The 18418-nt window shown below is 40.6% G+C and overlaps 3 protein-coding genes across 3 annotated transcripts in view; 1 reads left to right on the top strand and 2 right to left on the bottom strand.

Annotated features, from left to right (window-relative positions):
- The window catches only part of phactr3a (phosphatase and actin regulator 3a), a gene marked incomplete at its 5' end in the record, with an annotated part of 30477 nt that extends 27372 nt beyond the window's left edge, over positions 1 to 3105 (bottom strand). Inside the window, one exon of the mRNA XM_083894718.1 lies at positions 3003 to 3105. Within this exon, the coding sequence (XP_083750844.1) occupies positions 3003 to 3105 (103 nt within the window). The remainder of the gene's footprint in view (positions 1 to 3002) is intronic.
- Positions 3106 to 4363: 1258 nt separating this feature from the next.
- pigt (phosphatidylinositol glycan anchor biosynthesis, class T) lies at positions 4364 to 13001 on the top strand (the record flags this gene model as incomplete). The annotated part of the gene is made up of 11 exons (XM_083895469.1): positions 4364 to 4757; positions 5485 to 5662; positions 8026 to 8153; positions 8263 to 8363; positions 8516 to 8690; positions 8803 to 8900; positions 9110 to 9266; positions 9514 to 9714; positions 10376 to 10541; positions 11721 to 11804; positions 11907 to 13001. The coding sequence occupies 11 exons, from the start codon at positions 4364 to 4366 to the stop codon at positions 12154 to 12156; spliced, it is 1932 nt and encodes a 643-aa protein (XP_083751595.1). The 3' UTR covers positions 12157 to 13001.
- An 852-nt stretch (positions 13002 to 13853) lies between these two features.
- On the bottom strand, positions 13854 to 16695 carry wfdc2 (WAP four-disulfide core domain 2; the record flags this gene model as incomplete). Its single annotated transcript, XM_083895468.1, has 4 exons — positions 13854 to 14156; positions 14262 to 14390; positions 14612 to 14746; positions 16626 to 16695. 4 exons carry the CDS (start codon positions 16693 to 16695, stop codon positions 14023 to 14025), a joined length of 468 nt encoding a protein of 155 aa, XP_083751594.1. The 3' UTR covers positions 13854 to 14022.
- Positions 16696 to 18418: the final 1723 nt, after the last annotated feature.

Raw genomic sequence — 18418 nt, 5'->3', positions numbered from 1 at the left:
ACCAGGGAACTAGGTTAACTTGGAGAAATAGGGTATAATATGTCCCCTTTAATGTTAATGTTTTATAAAAGTTCAAACAAGTGAATATATATAAAATATATATAATATATATATATATTTATATATAATAATAATATATATATAAACAGTGCAGTATATTATATACATATATATATATCCTGCTGAAATGGTCAGTGTGTAACTTTCTATAGGAATGAACTGAAGCATTGCTTTATGGGCCATAGGGACGGTCCTGCCTGGACCTGCCCCCTGTCTGCAAAAACATTCAAGGTGTCCTCTCCACACCATTACCTTGGTTGACAATCAGCAATGACTAAGTGGGAGTTTGTGAGAAAGTGACATTTTATTAGCCGGGGAATGTAAAGGTTGCTTGTCTGAACTAACTGACTGAACAATTTTTTTTATGGTCCTGCACCTGTTTCCAGATCTATGTGTACGGAATTTGTGGCACTTGTTGGACAGTTGGATTGAGACATCAAAACTGTTTCAATCAAGTGATTCCAGTGTGGTTCAACTCAGTTTTGAAAGTTAAACTAAAAGATCTAGGTTGCGTGTGTTGGCCAGATGGCGATAGCTGCATCAGCCATGTGAAAATAGTGTGACTTCATACCACAGGTAGCCCTTTCACACCAGCAGGGCCACGTGCTAGTTTCCACTTCCTGGACGTAATTTTGAACCGACCAGTGGCTGGGATCCTGAAATGCTGGTTCTCAGCAGGAACCAACAAATTGTTGGTTCTTTCTTGTGAGTAAAGTGCCCACTTTGGTTCCTCTTAAACTGGTGTGATCGCGGGCTGGTTCGCCAGAAAACACCACGGTTCTGAGACTCCAGAACGGAGCCGGAGCCAGAGCCAGAACCTGTCTGTCTGAAAGCACTAAATGTTGCCCCCCAAAAATGTAGAAGAAAATGACACAGTAAAAAAAAGGCCAATAATGATGGACATCCAGCAGTGTGTGTACTTTTGTCCTGGCAAAGCCTTGAATCCTCTCTGTGTCATAATGCTTGGTATATTTACAAATTGTCACCCAAAAGTCAACAAATCAGCAGACTGCAGTGTGTCTAGCTCCACCCTTTAGGTACTCCATACCATAACAGAGAGGTGCCAAAAAGTGAGACGGTAATGGTTCCCAACTTCTGACAATCGAGTGCATAATGTATCAAACTGACCCAAACTGTACCGTTTGGTGGAAATGGGGCTACGCGGACTTGTCCCTTTCTGAGAGTCCTGAGGCTCTTGTTGTTTCATTTTAAAAAATGGAAGAAAAAAAATGGCTCTGTGGATGAAGTGGATGAATACAGTGTCAGCCTCTGCAGCTGCAAGAGCCACTGTGTTTAGGGAAAAAGGGCAGCCTCTGCCAAAGGATTACTTTGGCAAAGACTGGTGTCCCAGATGCTAGCATAGTGATGATCCCCACACACACACAGAGAGAGAGAGTGGGTGGGTGATGTTGTGTACTTTTGGTCACCGGACACTGACACTGTCCATGCAGTGACAACTGTATTTACCGCCGTTCATTTGCACAGCAGACATTAATGTCGTTGTGCGTACAGTCCAGTGTAAAAATGCTGATATTCACTGGCCCGTGATAACTGTAGCTGTCACCACGAGCACAGCTGCTGTGTTGTTTATTCAGGTGTGTCAAAAAGACCCCGTGTGACATTATCACATCAACCCACGTGCAAATGAAATTGTCCATAGGAGGGTTGGATTCAGCACGACTCCATTAAAAATCTGCTGGGGGTGGAAGGGGGGGGGGGGCACCTGATGAGTAAAGACAGGTGTGATTTCAGAGATTGGGGAAAGACAACATGCGGGCTTCATTAAAGAGCAGTTGAAAGGTGAATGACACTTTTTTTCTGAATCATTCAGTCGAGCATTCTTCATGTGCGTAAAACTCACATGTGTGGGAGGAAGCAATGACTCTTTCCAAGCCCACACAATACGACCATAAATAGCTGCACTTACGTAAAAGAAAAAAAAAGCCATGCATTTGCACTGAAGATAGAGTATATTGGTAATGTGAGTAGAAATAATAGCAAATGTGTGTTTATAATTGATTCGATTCACGCTCACATGAAAGTCTGTTGATAGTAGTTCACTGGAGAAGTGCAGAACACGACTGCTCCCCAGTGTTGTCTGCTTATTAATGAAAGATCAATTCATTATTCTATATATGCAGAGGGATGACTAACAGACCAGAGAGACTGGGAGATGCAACAACACAGCAACACCTGCAGAATCAATGAATTGGTGAATGGATTTCTCCCATGTGCGTGACTGCGCTGCCTGATTTTTGGGAGATAGTTCCACCTATAGCCTGCATCACGTGGAAGGCCGGTCATCGATCACAACTCAGTGTGTGTATGTTGAGGGGAATCGGGGCTGTCAATGTGCACAGACCACATTATACAACATGTACAATGATATATGCATATGCCCTTTTTCATGCAACATGTACCACCTCGTGTGTGTGTGTCTGCAGAATAGTGTGATGGAGGCTCAGATACTGGCATCAGTGACCACCACACATGCAGATTTTGTGCTGCTATACAGGGAGCATCATGCACTACTAGGCAACAGATAGCCTACTGTAAATGTTGCACTAGTCAGTATCATGTCCAACGGCCCGCACGCTGATGCTCCAATACTACTCGCAGCCATAATAACATGCCCAGAAGGGGCTACAGGCGTCTCTTAAAACGCACAAATCTGGAGGAGCGCGCATCCATCATAGACGATGATGTGACACATTAATTTTCAATTTGCAGCTCCACGATGATTCAGTCACACGCACGCACGCACGCTGTATATTTGCGGCCAAGGTTGGAAGCATATGCGTTAATTATCCCTCGGTGTCCTGATATCCCACCGGGGAGGCGAGGATGCATGATGGAAACCGCTGCATCGCCACATAAATAGCAAAAAAAAACATGAAAACGCTTGGCAAATGAATGTCGCGACAACGATGCGTGCGTCTTACCTGTACCTTGATCCAAATCGATGCCTGGTTCGGTGAGTATGTTCGGGTCACTTTGAGATCTGCCTCGTTGCAGACAGCCGTCTAGTCCATCCGATGTAGCCATGGGGAGGGAGACAGCGCAGGAATCTCGAATAAAATATTGAAAACCCGAGCAGAGGCAGGCAAGGTCAGGAGGAAAAGCAGCGAGATAGTGCCGATTTAATTTGCTCTGACAACAGCCGCTTTGAGCATCTAACGGGGAGCCATGGCTGAGCAGAAATCCCGTGTGAGCGCGCGCGCGCGACTGTGCGTGTGTGTCTGGACTGTGCGCGCGATGATTTGGAGATGTGGGAGGGGTGATGTGCCCCCCGTGATGATGCCCGTCCAGCAACACCACCAAACATTTAACACGTCAGCAATGTTTATTATATTTCTTTTTCCACAAATTATAAAAAGGGAATCAGACTGTTGATGTTTTTAAAAAATGTTTTGTTTTAGTGTACAGAGAAGCTATTTTTAATCATTGACTATCCATAGAATCTGTCATGTCTTTCCTATGATGTACATCATGAAACATTAAGTCCAACCGAAACATGTAAAGCTTTAATGAAATTCAATGAATAATTTCACGTGTAGGTTTTTTTTTTGTGTCAGCTTATTTCATGCTGCAAACCGGTGTGTTGTTAAAAACATGTACTACACTGGAAAATCCCAAATCTAAAAACCAAGCAGCAATAAAGGTCCAGTGTGCAAGAATTAGCGACATCCTATGGTGAGACTGCAGACTGCAACAACTGTGGACTCCTTACCCCCACCCTTCCCTTTACCAAGGACATCACTTTGGTGGTAGCCTTTGATGCTTTTTGTCCATTCAAGCTGGTGTAGGTGCACAAGATGGTGGCCTCCGTACACCAAAGCCCTTGCCTAATATAAAGGACTTTCTTTATGGCTGCCAAAACCAGACACACTCATACAAACTTACTTAATAGGTAGTTTGTTTAATTTATCCCCATTAACACTCCTACACAATGTGTTCCTTAATTACAGATTAATAATGTGTGTGTAAAGTGCAATATGTAAACAGTAGAACTTCAGTTGATAATGGGATATTTATTATGTTCATTATTTTCTTATCAGGAATTCAGGAAACACCGGATCTTTAAAATGGCTTAACATTTCAAAATAAAAGGCGTTTCTTGCAATAAAAAATAAGCACAAACACCCCCGTGTTATTATTTACTCGTGATTTACGAAGATAATCTGCTAATTTTCTGCTGAAAACAAAGCAGGTTCATGTCAGTGAGGGGACAAATGGAAACAGCCCATTGGCTGCTTTCATGTGTGACGCACTAACGCGGAAGTGTTTCTCGACCGCAACAAAGATGGCAGCTCGCAGGTGCCTCTCCTCGGTTCTGCTGTTCATTCTTTGTACATTTCCTGTGTTTACTATCACACGGTGTCAAGAAACGACACTAGTGGGTGATAATGGTGCAACTACGGGTGAGAGTCCACCAGCAGACACCGAAGCAGCGAAGCAAACGGTAGAGCAGACACGCTGGGAAGCAAACGAGGCGACTACAGAGGCGACTCCGGATGAAGCTACCGCCGACAAACAGGACACCGCTGCCCCTGAAACCGTGGCCCCCTCATCCACGCCACCACCCAAAGACGACTTTCAGGAGGAGCTCGTCTTCAGACCGCTGCACTCAGGAGATATTTATGCCAGCTTCCAGTTCCGCACCCTGTGGCAAACGGACTTCACGAGAGAAAACAAAGGTAAGCTAACTATTAGCTGTGGCATGGACACGAGCAGCGAAGTTTGAGTAAGATAACTCGTAAACAACAGTGAAAACAACAGTCCTCAGTGGCTTCACTTGCGTAATTAATAGTGCTTAATAGGTGGCTAATGACAAGAGCAACGAAGCCGTATTTCTTTGTACTTTGAAAATAAAAGCTCAACATTTTGGGTTGCCAGGTTGTGGAAATGACATCTTCAGAATGACGCATTTATCTTATTAGTTCTTCAGGTCTCTACACAGATCTGACCACTGATCTCATAAAGAATGGGCTGCTGGTCATAGGGACCAAATCCCATAAATAATCTATTGACATTTACTATTTTCTGGCTTGATGAGTTTATTTCATATCAATATGATGGTATAACATAGCTGATTATACGTGAAAGTGTTCTCTTTATAAGAAGGACAACAGTTGCCAAATTATATAAAATATTCCTTCAGAATAACACTTAAAAAAAGTTATTGATGTCTCAGGACACAACACATCTCTCATAAATGGGCTAGTGGTCATCTGGACTAAATTACTAAATGAGCGATGGTGTTTTGGAAATGCAAACAACAGACAAATGTGTAAAGAAAAAAACCCATCAGGCCATTTAATTATATTTAATCTGGCCACACGCATAAACACAGATGTCAACAGTCAGAACTGAACTTGCTTCTGCATCAGTATTTCACTTTTTTTTTTTTTCTATGTATTTCAGTCTCCCACTATGGATTGTTTCCCAAGTCTTTGGGTCAGATCATCTCCAAGTTCTCAGTGCGAGAGCTGCACATCTCCTTCACGCAGGGCTACTGGAGGACCATGCAGTGGGGGCAGCCCTTCCAGCCGTCTCCTCCTGGTGCTGAACTCTGGGTGTGGTTCCAGGACTCTGTGACTGAGTGAGTACAGCTATCTCATGATGTGGGTTGGTCCATCAGAGTTGGGAAATGTTGTGTAAATTTCTATCTCAAAACAAACACTACTTTTGTGTTACTTGGTAACTGAAGTTGTTGGACTTGTGTTAGTGCAGAGGGTTCTTGTACTGTAGCCTTCAGTAAAGAACAATAACTCTGAAGGGGGAAGTCTCCAGTCGACACAGAACTACTTTACCCACTTTGTCTCGAACTAATAGAAAGCTTTGTCTTTCAGTCTTTGGCTGTTTAAACACAACAGTGAGACCTTTGATCAGTAAACATCATCATGTTACTGGACACACTAAATGTGAAATATAATTTTAAGGGTGTTTTTTTTTTGTTTGTTTTTTTTTTAAACAGAAAAACACTAAATTCATATTTTTTTCTTGAGCCAGTACAGGCAGGCTCAACCAGGCTTGAGAAAATGGGAATCATGACTTCATTTTGCACATTCTGTCCTTGTGTATTGTTCTTTCATTATTTAATGGTGCAAGTAAAGGTGCTGAATGAATGTTTTACAATATATTTTAAAAGAAACATAACTAAAGAAATCCAAAATGCAGTATAGATGCATAATGACAACTTGGATTTTCATTGATAGTTTTGAATCTTAAAACTGGCTGCTTGACATTATTTAAAGCTTGAGTATTTAAAGCTCTATCACCCCCTGTGGACGTCTGACTAAATACTAAAAGTCTCTCCTGACCCTCCACACTCTCATACACACTCGGACAGAGAGGAAAAATAGGGCTGTCTTATTGTGCTTTGGTCAGATTCCTGCTGTATGTCTGTCTTTATATGTAGCATTACTTGTCCAGACTACAGCCAAACCTGCATGCTGAAGGAAACAGCATCAGCTCTTATTGGCACTTGCAAGCATGTAGTCAGGCAGCTGTTCAGTTATCACTTGATTGCTGATGGTGAGACACACATTTTCAATACTGCACAATCTCATTTGCAAGCAGCCAAAATTGTGTTTGTGAAAGGGTGGTTCGTTCAAGTTGTAGTCAGAAGTCAGAATTTTTACATTTCCAGTTGGAAGTTTCCACTGAAGCGTCCCTGAGTTCGGATTTCCAACTCAGAAAACTCCTCTCCTTTTAATGTTAATCAATGTGTTGCTCGATCTCGTGAAAGAAACAAGCAAACTTCAGAAACAATGACCACAAGAGGGACTGTAACCAGGTTTTAACATTTATTAAACATTACAAAACAGATGGGATATGAAAATTTTCAGATTAATTTTACACTGTTGTACCAAGTACAGTATATACACCGTAAACCTCTCATAATTTAACTTTGCACACACACATAAATATCATCATTGCTGTTTATGTGCTCATCTGCCTTTTTTCTTTTTAAAAAACAAAACAAAAACTACTCTACCTCTGATTGGTTTGTACTAGTTGCCATCAGGATCAGAGCCAGTGTGGAGCACGGTGCAGGTTTGAAAAACTCTGTCATCTGCGTGTATGGGGAAAGGGATGGGTCAAGGGAACGGGGGAGTGCATCGATCCAGCAAGTGGACAAACTATCCTGCGTTTAAATAACATATCGAAAGCATCTGCTTGACAACTCATGGGGCTGGGAACAAGCCCATATACACAACTACACTTTAGCAACAAGCCCAATAAACCCACAACGCGCGACAGTCAACAACTTTACAGAAACCCCAAAGTCGCTTACAATAAGCGGACTTGGCAACTATGCTGTTAATAGCACTTCTATCTTACCCTCACCTTCACAGTTAAGGTTTGGGCCCTTTATCCTCCTCCGAGAGTTTCTTCAGGTGGAGTGTGTATGTGTATATAAGATACAATACTTCAAAGGAGCAAGAACAACGGAGACATTTCTGCGAACATCCATGTTTCTTTCCTGACGTCTCATCTGGAATGCCGTCAATTTGGAGGTGATGTCACTCCTAGCTTGGACTTCTGACTTCCAATGTAAGTGGAGTGCACCATAAAATGCGATTATGAAGCAATATCAGTAGAATCCACTTCTTAAAATAAAATTCACGGGTGCCTCTTGGTGTTTGCTTTAGTCATTATTCTGCTGGATGAAGCTGTCGGACTTTACTCGCGCGCCTCACCTGCTCAGTCGTGATGTATCATGTGTCATTTTGTGTGGGAATTTCGCCACAGAAAGGTAAACGAGGAGAGGGAGAGATGTGCAGCCGTTAATTCACCATTGTGTTAACTAATTTGAAAATTGTTTGAATTTCGGGAGTTTGTTTGTATTTATGTGACATGAAGAACCAATTGTTTTAATTACAAGCAAATGTAAAGCCTTTCAAGGCCATTTTTTGTTTTCAGTATTTAATTTTTCCCCCATTTTTCTGCCCTTTTCAGTGTGGATGGGACATGGAAGGAGCTGACGAATGTTTTATCTGGTATTTTCTGTGCCTCGCTCAACTTCATTGACTCCACCAATACTGTCCAGCCCAGTGCCTCCTTCAAACCTCTGGGCATTGGCAACGGTACAGTGACATTTATCCAGTTTGCTTTTATTCATCACTCTCATTAGTCACTAGCTACCTTAAAGTTGAACATTTTTTTGTTTGTTTGTTTTTTGTTTTGACCCTGAAGTGACAGACCATCACTTCCTCCGCTATGCCACACTCCCACGAGAGATTGTTTGCACAGAGAATCTGACACCCTGGAAGAAACTCCTTCCATGTGGAACCAAGGTGAGCGCACAGCAGGACTACGGATGACAGTATGATGACCAGATCATCTTTAATCTAATATCTGAAAGGCTTCATAGGAACTAAGAAGCATAATTGTCACTTCAGCTAACTGAGTGTCCTCCTTTCTTTCTGTGGCCATGTTGTGCTTACAGGCTGGACTTGCTGTCCTGCTGAAGTCAGAAAAACTCTTCCACAGCAGTTTTTATTCCCAGGCAGTGCACATTAGACCTGTGTGTGAAGACTGGCAGTGTAAAACGACATCTTGGGAGCTCCGACAGACACTGAATGTGGTGTTTGACCTGCACACTTCTGGACAAGGCAAACGAGGTGAGGGGGAACAAGAGCACATTAAGTTTAGTATTTCAGAGTGGAGTTTTTGTACAGCATTAGGAGAAATGATTAAATGTACCTACTAAATATTAGCCATTTGTTTCTTCAGAGTGGTCTCTGTTCAAGATGTTTTCTCGGACCCTGACAGAAGCTTGTCCTCTGGCTTCCACCAGTAAAATCTATATCGACATCACAGACAACCCTCAGGTTTGATTTCCTTATAATGCGCTCTCATCCTCTTTAGATAAGTAGTTATTTGTTAACTGTCAAAGCCGTGTCAAGGTTGCAATATTATAGATTCTTAAAAAGAATGTAGCAGGTTTTATTTTGAAACACTTTTTATACATTATAATTTTAACAGTATGATTGCAGATCTTATGGGTTTAGCTTGACATGACTATGATGTCATTTTGCAGGGGGAGCAGTTTGACCTCAGCCCGGTCACTGCCATGCTGACCCAAGCTGTGGTGCTGGGGGACAGACGGACCTACTCTGTCTACGACCTGACCCAACAAATCACTTTTGGCACTGTGCGCTCCCTCAACCTGCTGATGCGCTGGAAATCCAGTGAGGGTGAGTGAGAACAGCAGCGTGTGACATTGTGCTCATTTGTTCCTGGAGACCTTGATGATGTAACATCACTGTTATCTGTATTTGTCAGACGTTAGGGTCAAACCTGTTTATTTACTCAAGATTTTCACAAAGTCAAGAAGAGTTCAATCGGTGTCAACGACGCCACTTATTTTAAACATTAGCAGCAATTTATACTTCTTGTCTCTGCTGTGATGATCAACTCTGTCACACATGGTCTCCTCATCAGGTGACATGCTGCGACCTCTGCTCCATGCTGAGCGTTACGTGGCTGGTTACGGGCTGCAGACTGGAGAGATTCACACACTGATGTACAACAACCACCCGTACAGGTCTTTCCCAGTGCTGCTGCTGGATTCAGTGCCATGGTATCTTCGCCTCTACGTCCACACCCTCACTGTCACCAGCAAGGGAAAGGACAACAAGCCCAGTGAGTCATTGTTGGAGCATATAGTAATCACATTAGACAAATGATACATACAAAAATTTGTGTCCCATATAAAATACTTAATTATATACTGTAAGTCAAGAGGTACATTACATATTATTACTCTAACTAGCAGGTGGTGTACTGATTCAAGAACTTACTACATGCACATAAGACTCTATGAACACAAAAACTGATCGTTTCCCCAGATTTAGATAATGTTAAACCTCTCATGATTGGAAATGTCTTTTCAAAACATGTCATATACAAAGTCAATTTTATTTTAAGTCGAGCATTTATTTGATATAGTGGTGAACCCAACTTTAGAAACAGAAAAAAAGAGGCTGCCTCCCTGTGGTCACTTGAGTTGCACACAGCATAGCAATAGATGCACAGTCCACTTTGGCTACAGGAATCTTGCTTTATGTTTTTAAATGGTAGTACTACTTTTCACCACAAGGAGGCAAACATGAGTCACACTTGCTGTAGAGTGTTTTGGTGATGATTTTCTGTTTTTCATGTGTAGCAATGATTTATCTTGTATTATTCAGTCATAATTTCCATATGAGCGCTTTATAAAACATCTTAAAAATCGCTAATGCTTGTGCATCAATGCTTAAATGTAGTATCATTTCAGTGTTTTCATGTTTCTCTTCTCTGCCAGGCTACATCCACTACCAGCCATCTAAGGACCGAGTGAGGCCCCACCTGCTGGAGATGCTGGTCCAACTTCCTCCCAACTCTGTCACCGAGGTCACTGTGCAGTTTGAGCGGGCTCTACTGAAATGGACTGAATACACCCCTGATCCCAACCATGGCTTTTATGTTGGGTATGTTGTAGTGGTCTTGGTTACTGTTTTTCTCAGTCGCTTTGGCACATTTCTCACATCGTCCTTAATATGACGGAATACCTGCAAAAGTGTGTCGCTTCCTTTCAATATACTCACTTTATCTCTCAAAGGTATTGAAATCATTGACCGCTGAGTCGTCGTTTATGAGTATGACGGTGGAAAAAGTTCAGCCATGTCAACAAGCACTACCGTTCAAAGGTTTCGGGTCACCTATATCATTTTTTGTGTGTTTTCGATTAAAGGTCACACTTTCATTCATCAAAAGAGTTGCAAAATGAACAGAAAATATAGTCAAGACATTTGACAAGATTAGAAATAATGATTTTTATTCAAAATAATTATTTTGCTCTTCAAACTTTGCTTTGGTTAAAGAACCAGCAAAACTGTTTTCAACTGTGCTAACATAATTTCACAAGAGTTTTCTAATCATCCAATAGCCTTCTAATGCGATTAGCAAACACAATGTACCATTAGAACACTGGAACTGGGCCTCTATACACCTATGTACATATTCCATTAAAAATCAGACATTTGCAGCTAGAATAGTCGTTTACCACATTAACAATATATAGAGTGTATTTCTGATTAATTCAATGTTATATGCATTGAAAAAAAGTTTTTCCCTTCAAAAATAAGGACATTTCCAAGTCACCCCAAACTTTTGAACGGTAGTGTAAGTGTGTCCTATGGATTTGAGTTTATTTGATTTAAAATTAACTTAACCTTCTGTTGTATTAATCATTCACACACCTCTCATTAGTAAAAATCAAGTCATTTACAGTAAATGTAATGTATGTATAGTAACAGTAAGTATAGGATATATATAAGTATATAAGCTTGCCTAAATGTTTACTTGGGTAAAACTATTCAACAGAAAACCATTATAATCCAACAGCATGACATGTAGGAAACTCATAACAGAATCATTAATGCACAAAAGTATTTGCAATTTGTTCACAACCCAGATAAATTGGATACAAGCAATTGTGGAGTTTTATATTTTTAAATTTCTGACCTGAAAGCGACTGAGGAAATGGTTAGAAATAAACCCAATGAAATCTATTGTGAGATGTTTATGAGCAAACATATATATTTTTTTGTGCATTTATTGTGAGGATATTTTTTCTAACTTTCAAAGTCTCTTTCTTTAACATTTAGGTCATCAGTAATCAGTGCTCTTGTACCAAGTGTTGTTGCCATGGATACAAACAGAACCCGTGAAAGCCCACTTTTTAGTAGCTTGTAAGTATCAGTTTGTGTCCCTATCATATGACGTTTGAGTTTCCCTTGTGAAACTTGTTTGGTGAAAAAATTAACATGATACAATTTCTCGTCTTCCTTCAGTTTCCCTTGTAAAGAGGAGTCCAGCTACTTTGTTCGCATCTACACTGAACCTCTGCTGGTCAACCTGCCGACACCAGACTTCAGCATGCCTTATAATGTCATCTGTCTGACGTGCACCGTGGTGGCCGTTGGTTATGGCTCTCTCTACAACCTACTGACCCGCAGCTTTCAGATAGAAGAGCCAAGCCCAGGTTTGGCCAAGCGGCTAGCCAACATCATCCGCAAGATGAGGGGCGTGCCGCCACTTTGAGGTTGGACACTGATGCCAACTGGCTCTGCTTTTAGAAAGGAACATTTCCTTTTGGCAATAACCACTGGTAAGATGTGTTTTTTTTTCAGGGAAAACACTGAGCACTGACATGAATGTTGACTCTACGAAGATCTGACTTCAAGTTTTGGTTTTTGAATCGAAGAGAGTGAATAACTCTTTTGAGCATAACAAAAAGGTTCAGGACAATTATTTATTTGGAGCCTTTTTTTTATTGTTTGACTATTTGAGGTCACCAAAACTGTGGAGAATGAGGCAGTATTTTTTTGTTTGTTTGTTTTTGTGATTGTCGCAAACCATAATCCTCTCCATCGTAACACATCCAGACTGTCACTGAAGTTTTTGTCACTGTGTGGAAACACTGATAAAATGATCTTGCTACAATTATGAAACTGACAGAAGGAGAACTATCACCTTTGATTTCCTACTACACCCCTGACCCCTGATTCTCATCTGTGAGGATAAAGATCGAATAGAAATAATATAACACTAAAGTCAGAAATTATGTCAAATATAATGAAACCACTGGAACAGTGTGTTTCCCACAGTCAACTAAAATCATGAAGCATTAAACCATAATTATGAATATATGTAGAGCCCTCACTGTGGTCATATGATGAGACACATCCCCAGTAGTTATTATTAAAAATAAAATGATATATGCCCTGAAAAATACTGACACATTGCTGTGCAACAACATTATTTATCTTGAACTCAAAACAACTTTCTCAACAAATGTTTTTTGAACACATTAATGGATGCATGTGTGACTAATGAATAATGATGATTGTCTGTGGCCCAAGAACAATAATTGCCTTTAATTTGTAGCTTCTTCCCTCAAGTCACTGTGTCTTATAGCAGACAAGGACGTTTTGCTCGCCTGTCCTGGCCTGCTGGTTCACTCGCAGTGTTGAAGTGAATGTTCGAAGTGAAACTTTGTGTATGTTTGCAAAACTGAAACATTCTTTACCGCCTTTTAATAAATCAACATTTGTTTTGGACATTTGATCTAATTACTAGCCGTGTGCACGCAGGTATGCTGTTATACACTGAGCTGGAGCTGTATTTCTTACAGCTTAGTGCCCACATTTTTTGTGTAAACAAACTTGGCCTCATTTATGGCAGACCCAGACGGAACGAACACAGTCTTCTCTGTGTTTGGCAGCTCAGCGTTCCTGACCCCTGCACTATTTGGCAACTGTGTAGAACAAAAACAAAGGAAAAAAGCAGCATTCCACATAAGTGATGGTCAGCAAACTGTGTTTTCTCTCGAAATAAGTGGGTACAGGGAACACTTTCGTCTTGTTGAGCACACGCTTTTCATACTAATCTATTTTAGGGTTCGGCCATATTGAAAGTCAAAGGCACAAGTGTTCCATTGGTACTACAGCACCTGTGAAATTTGAGCCCCATAACCGGCAAGGTGATAAATGCACAACTCGTTCTATGTTCTGCAAACATGTTTAATTAGTGATACACAAAATAACTGCATATATATAAAATGACTGTGCTGCACATTTTCATACTTTTATAAGAGTCAATATACAGCATTATTACTTTTACAGTAACTGATCATCATCAATAAAACAGTTAAAGGCAGAAAACAATTCCCAACAATTGTTAATTGTCAGTGTGGAAAGTTTACTTTCTTTATCATTAGATTTATGAACACACTTCCGTATACATACATACAAAATCTACTTTCTAAAACCCCAACCATTAAACTAAATTGTGCAAACTGGTGCTCAGATAAAGTGTGCATCGATGTAAATGTCGAAACATTTTGTCTTTGTCGAGTGAAAGAAACGGAACAAGTGCACACATGCTGCAGAGACTGTTGCTGACCAATCAGCAGGGCTCACTGCAGGCATGGCCGCAGGTCGTCCTGCAGCACTTCTCTGTCCCTGGACAGTCACCGTCATGGTGGCAGAACTCGGCACACAGCTGGGTTCCCTGGGACAGAGGACAGTTGCCGGGCTTCTCTGTTGGGCCGAAGATAAAAACACACGTACTATGATCAAATATTCATGAGCCGAGTGCCAGCAGTTAAGTGTAATCACAGAAACACTGCTTTGTTTATGTCCAACCTGTCTCTGGTACCATGCACTCATGTCCACATCCATTGGAGCAGCATTTCTGATTGCCGGGGCAGTCACAGTCATTTGCGCAAAACTCTGCGCACAGCCCAACGCCCCAATCCCTCTTTGGACATTTCCCTAGGTTTTCGGAGAAAGATCAAAGTAAAAAGAAAGAAAGAAGACGAAACAGAAAAATGAGCACTTGATTTCCACCTCAGTTCTTGTCACTAAGAAGATTTAATCAAAAATGCAACATCTGCCCACACAGGAAAGGATATTTGATACTCACACTTTGTTATTAGAATCAGTTTTTCACAGAGAACAGTAACATAAAACAATCTGAGTCAGAGCAGCCCTACCTGTCACACTGCCATCAGTGCCTGCAGCAAAAGCTGTGTCAAAGTGCACATATACACCGAGTGCTAAAACCAAAGCACAAACCGCAGACCAGTGTTTCTCCATATTCACTTGGTGCAAACAAGAATGTGATAGTCCTGTTAGGACATATACACCAGTTCTTAAACTTGCAAACTGTGCAGCACAGTCCCAAAATCTTGCAGGGTCCCTGTGCCTGTCGTGTTATACTCAGAGGGTGGAGTGCAGGGTGTGTTTTGTGTGTGTGTGTGTGTGCATGATATATTTTGTTTCAAAACTATCATTGTGAGAACATTTTGGCCTGTCCTCACACCTCAAAGAATTCTTTTGGGTGAAGACTTGGTTTTAGGGTTGGAATTTGGCATTTCGTTGTGATAGTTAACAAAGATTATAGTTTAGAAAGGCTTGAACTGGATATATAACGCAACATAAATGTCCTCTGGAAACACGTACCCACACTGTGTAAATTTAAACTTAACCAAACTTGCTTTGTCTCTGTCACTGAACGCCACACTGAGAATGTGTCAGCTTCACGGTGTCAGAAGTGAAACATGTACTTTGTGTGTCTGCGCTCGCCTCTCCACTGCTGTATTCCACCTCTCTATCGCTCTGTGTTGTGGAGAAAATAAGGACGATGAAGGCAGATGTGAAGATTCAGCCGAGCGAGGCAACAAGCTTTATTTTGAGTTAACAAAGTTAATAGAAATGGGTGCAAATCGAATTCAGCCTCTCTCGGGTTCAGATCTAACCATCTTTTCCAGGGATGGGACCATACCATTTTTTTGTGTTTTAGACCATTTATGAACTCTGAAGCAACACATTTGTGCCGAGTTATTTCAAAGACATATTTCTCCAACTGTGTAACAAATCGTTCTCTCCCAAAAAGTAGAAATAAACAGCCCAAACATGACTCGGCTAAAAGGCTTTTGCTGATATTTATTCACTTTTTTTTTTACAGTCGTTTACAAAATATATGACAGGGTACCTACGCAGCTTGGAAAAGTATGGAATTTCATTTGAGTAATTTCCAGGTCTGGATAAGGTATGGAAAAATGATTGTGTTGTTTCCAGACTATTATCTCACTTTCTAAAATAAAATGTATTAATATATACAACTCAAAACAAGCTACTTACGTAAACATAGCCTACCTATAGATGATAAGAAACTAATCAAGCTGGCTGTACAATGGTGTCGAGTTACCATGGTTACTGTTACGGACTAATTTATTTATTATTTTCCATACGTGTCATCGAGCCAGCTACATATTGTCGGCAGCGACAGTTTCATGGGTTGATTTTGAGTTTTCCGAGGGCTGGCTTCATTAAAAAATGAGTGAACCATTTACATAATAAGCATCTAACAATTGGTATTCAGATGTTAAATATTGACTGAAAAATCTTCAGAGAAATCTGGGAATTTGAGCCTGGAAAAGCATGGAATTTTGAAATGGAAAATGTGTAGGAACTCCGATATGATTTTTGTATTGTATCGTATTTAAAATGTCTATCTGTCCAATATCCGAGTGAGTATAATAAGTACACACTATTAGCATTAGCTAAGCATTAATCAATATTGAATTCACCATTTATAACGCATGAATACTCATTATTATGAAGTTTATAAAGTTCTAAATGTTTTACTCGTCCCATCAGCTCAGGAACAGTGTCCAAATAGCTGCTGTACTCAAGCAGCCAATCAGCATCCACCTCCAACAAACCAGCTCTTTGGTTGTTTTACAATGGACTGCTCTCTCACCTCTTTCTGTGTGTGTCAAGTCAGGAATCCAAATGTTTCCCCCTTTACGCTGATAAACATCTAAAGCCACTCCATCACCTTTAAGGGGTCAGGATGATCTTTTGGTGCATGTTTTTCTACTGAAAACATTGAGTTTTCCAATAAGTGCAGGGGGGTCATTTCCCTTAGACTATACTTTAACGCTTAGAAAACGTTTTCCTGACTCGGTGGAGCCAAGTTTGTCTCCTTGTTTGTTCACTGACCTTTGTCCTTTTCATATATCATTTTCCGAACACACTCTCTGTAACTGTCCCACTGCTGTTTGCCCTCCATTGTTTATCTAATTCCTCTTTGTACTCTTTAGCTTTTCTCTGACAGAAAAACATACACATTTTGCTCTGTGCTGCTGGGTTTAGAGTGAGGATAGGCATTGTTAAATTAGACTTAGGCCACTCATCAATTATTGATAGTTTTGGCTACTGCATGGTTGGTGTGGAGCTATTATACAGATGAGCTGAAAGGCCAATCAATAGTGACATTATTACTTCGAGCAGCAATAAATGGGCGAGTGGGGAATATAGATATATACATGCAAATATATATATATGCATGTATATATATATATATATTCCCCACTCGCCCATTCAGGCAGTCTTGTATCTTCTTCCAGAGGCCTGGGAGCCTGAGGGCCCTGTGCAGTATTTTAGCTCTTCCGAGGACTATCTGCTCTTCTGGACAGAGATCTCAGATCTTGTTCCTGGAACCTGTTGGAGACACTCTCCCAGTTTGGTGGTTACCGGTTACAGTGTGCCATGAATCCGATTCTGTCCCCTGATACTGATAAGGTGGAGCCAAACACGTGTTTAGTCTGCTGTGCTGCCCAACTGGAAAACCACAAAAACCAATCGTAAGCAGTTGAACGACTTTTTTTAAGACGTTATTGGATAATGGTTTGAACTGCAACACAATTCACCTCCTCTGTTGTGCAAAAGTTGCAAAGCGTCCAGCAGAAAATGTTCAGATTTATTTATTTTTTAAATATAAAGTACTGATAACGCCAATAAAAATGCTACACTACAGGGGTGTATCCTACAGAATGACTCCTAATAATTGAAAATGACATAATATGATAGGGTTATCAATATGGAAGGAGCGCGGTAATGCATTTTCAAAGGGAAAATGACTTTTTAAAACATTTGGTAGTGTCAGCATACTAGACTAGATACCTCAGCACAGTAATGTTTTTTTATTATTATTATTCTGGTGAAACAATCCTTTACAGCCTGTACAGGCAGCTGCATGGAATGTGGATTGAAGCAATATTCTGGAGAGAAAACCATATCAGGAAGAATAAGAGCGGACTTTTCACAGTAATGATGTGGTTTGTGTTGAAGTCAAAATATAAAGATAAAATGTTTTTTTTTTTTATGTGACCATCTCTCATGGCAGCTGTGACCGTGCACAAAAATAATAATGTGTACTGTAGGTCGGTATGAAAAACGTCTCCATTTGTGAGGCAGTACCGTTCACAACCTGTGGGTGGCTGTCTTACTTTAAACATCTCGGCAGCCCCACAGAGCTGTGTTTTTTTTCCTTTTTGGTCTCCCACCAATCTGTGGATTATTATTCACATACAAGAAGTTTCATAATGAAGTGTAAATGTGGTTGATTGGATATCAGTGATCATTATAAAGAGTGAATTATGAGTGGGATTATAGGTATGTTGATGAAATCTATAACATTTGTGATTTGCAAAAAAAATATATTTATATATATATACATATATATATGTATATATATATATATATCTTTACAGTCACTATCAGATGTTCCACCGTAGTCGATGTAAATGTATTCTGTTTGGGTTTGACTTGATTGACAGGTATCCCCCAAACCCTTAAGCAGAGAGAATCCAGAAGGTTATTATACAAGGGGGTGATGAGCAGTGAGGAGTAATTTTACCCCAAGGAGAAGAAAAGCCATGCAATTTACATGTCCACCCACATTTCTTGTAGCGAGCTCAGTAGCCAGTGGGATCTCAGTTGTGGGCTTTTTT

The sequence above is a fragment of the Microchirus variegatus genome (genome assembly GCF_963457635.1).
Source record: "Microchirus variegatus genome assembly, chromosome: 9".
In the NCBI taxonomy this organism is placed as follows: Eukaryota; Metazoa; Chordata; class Actinopteri; order Pleuronectiformes; family Soleidae; genus Microchirus; species Microchirus variegatus.
This window is presented reverse-complemented; position numbering and strand designations above follow the sequence as displayed.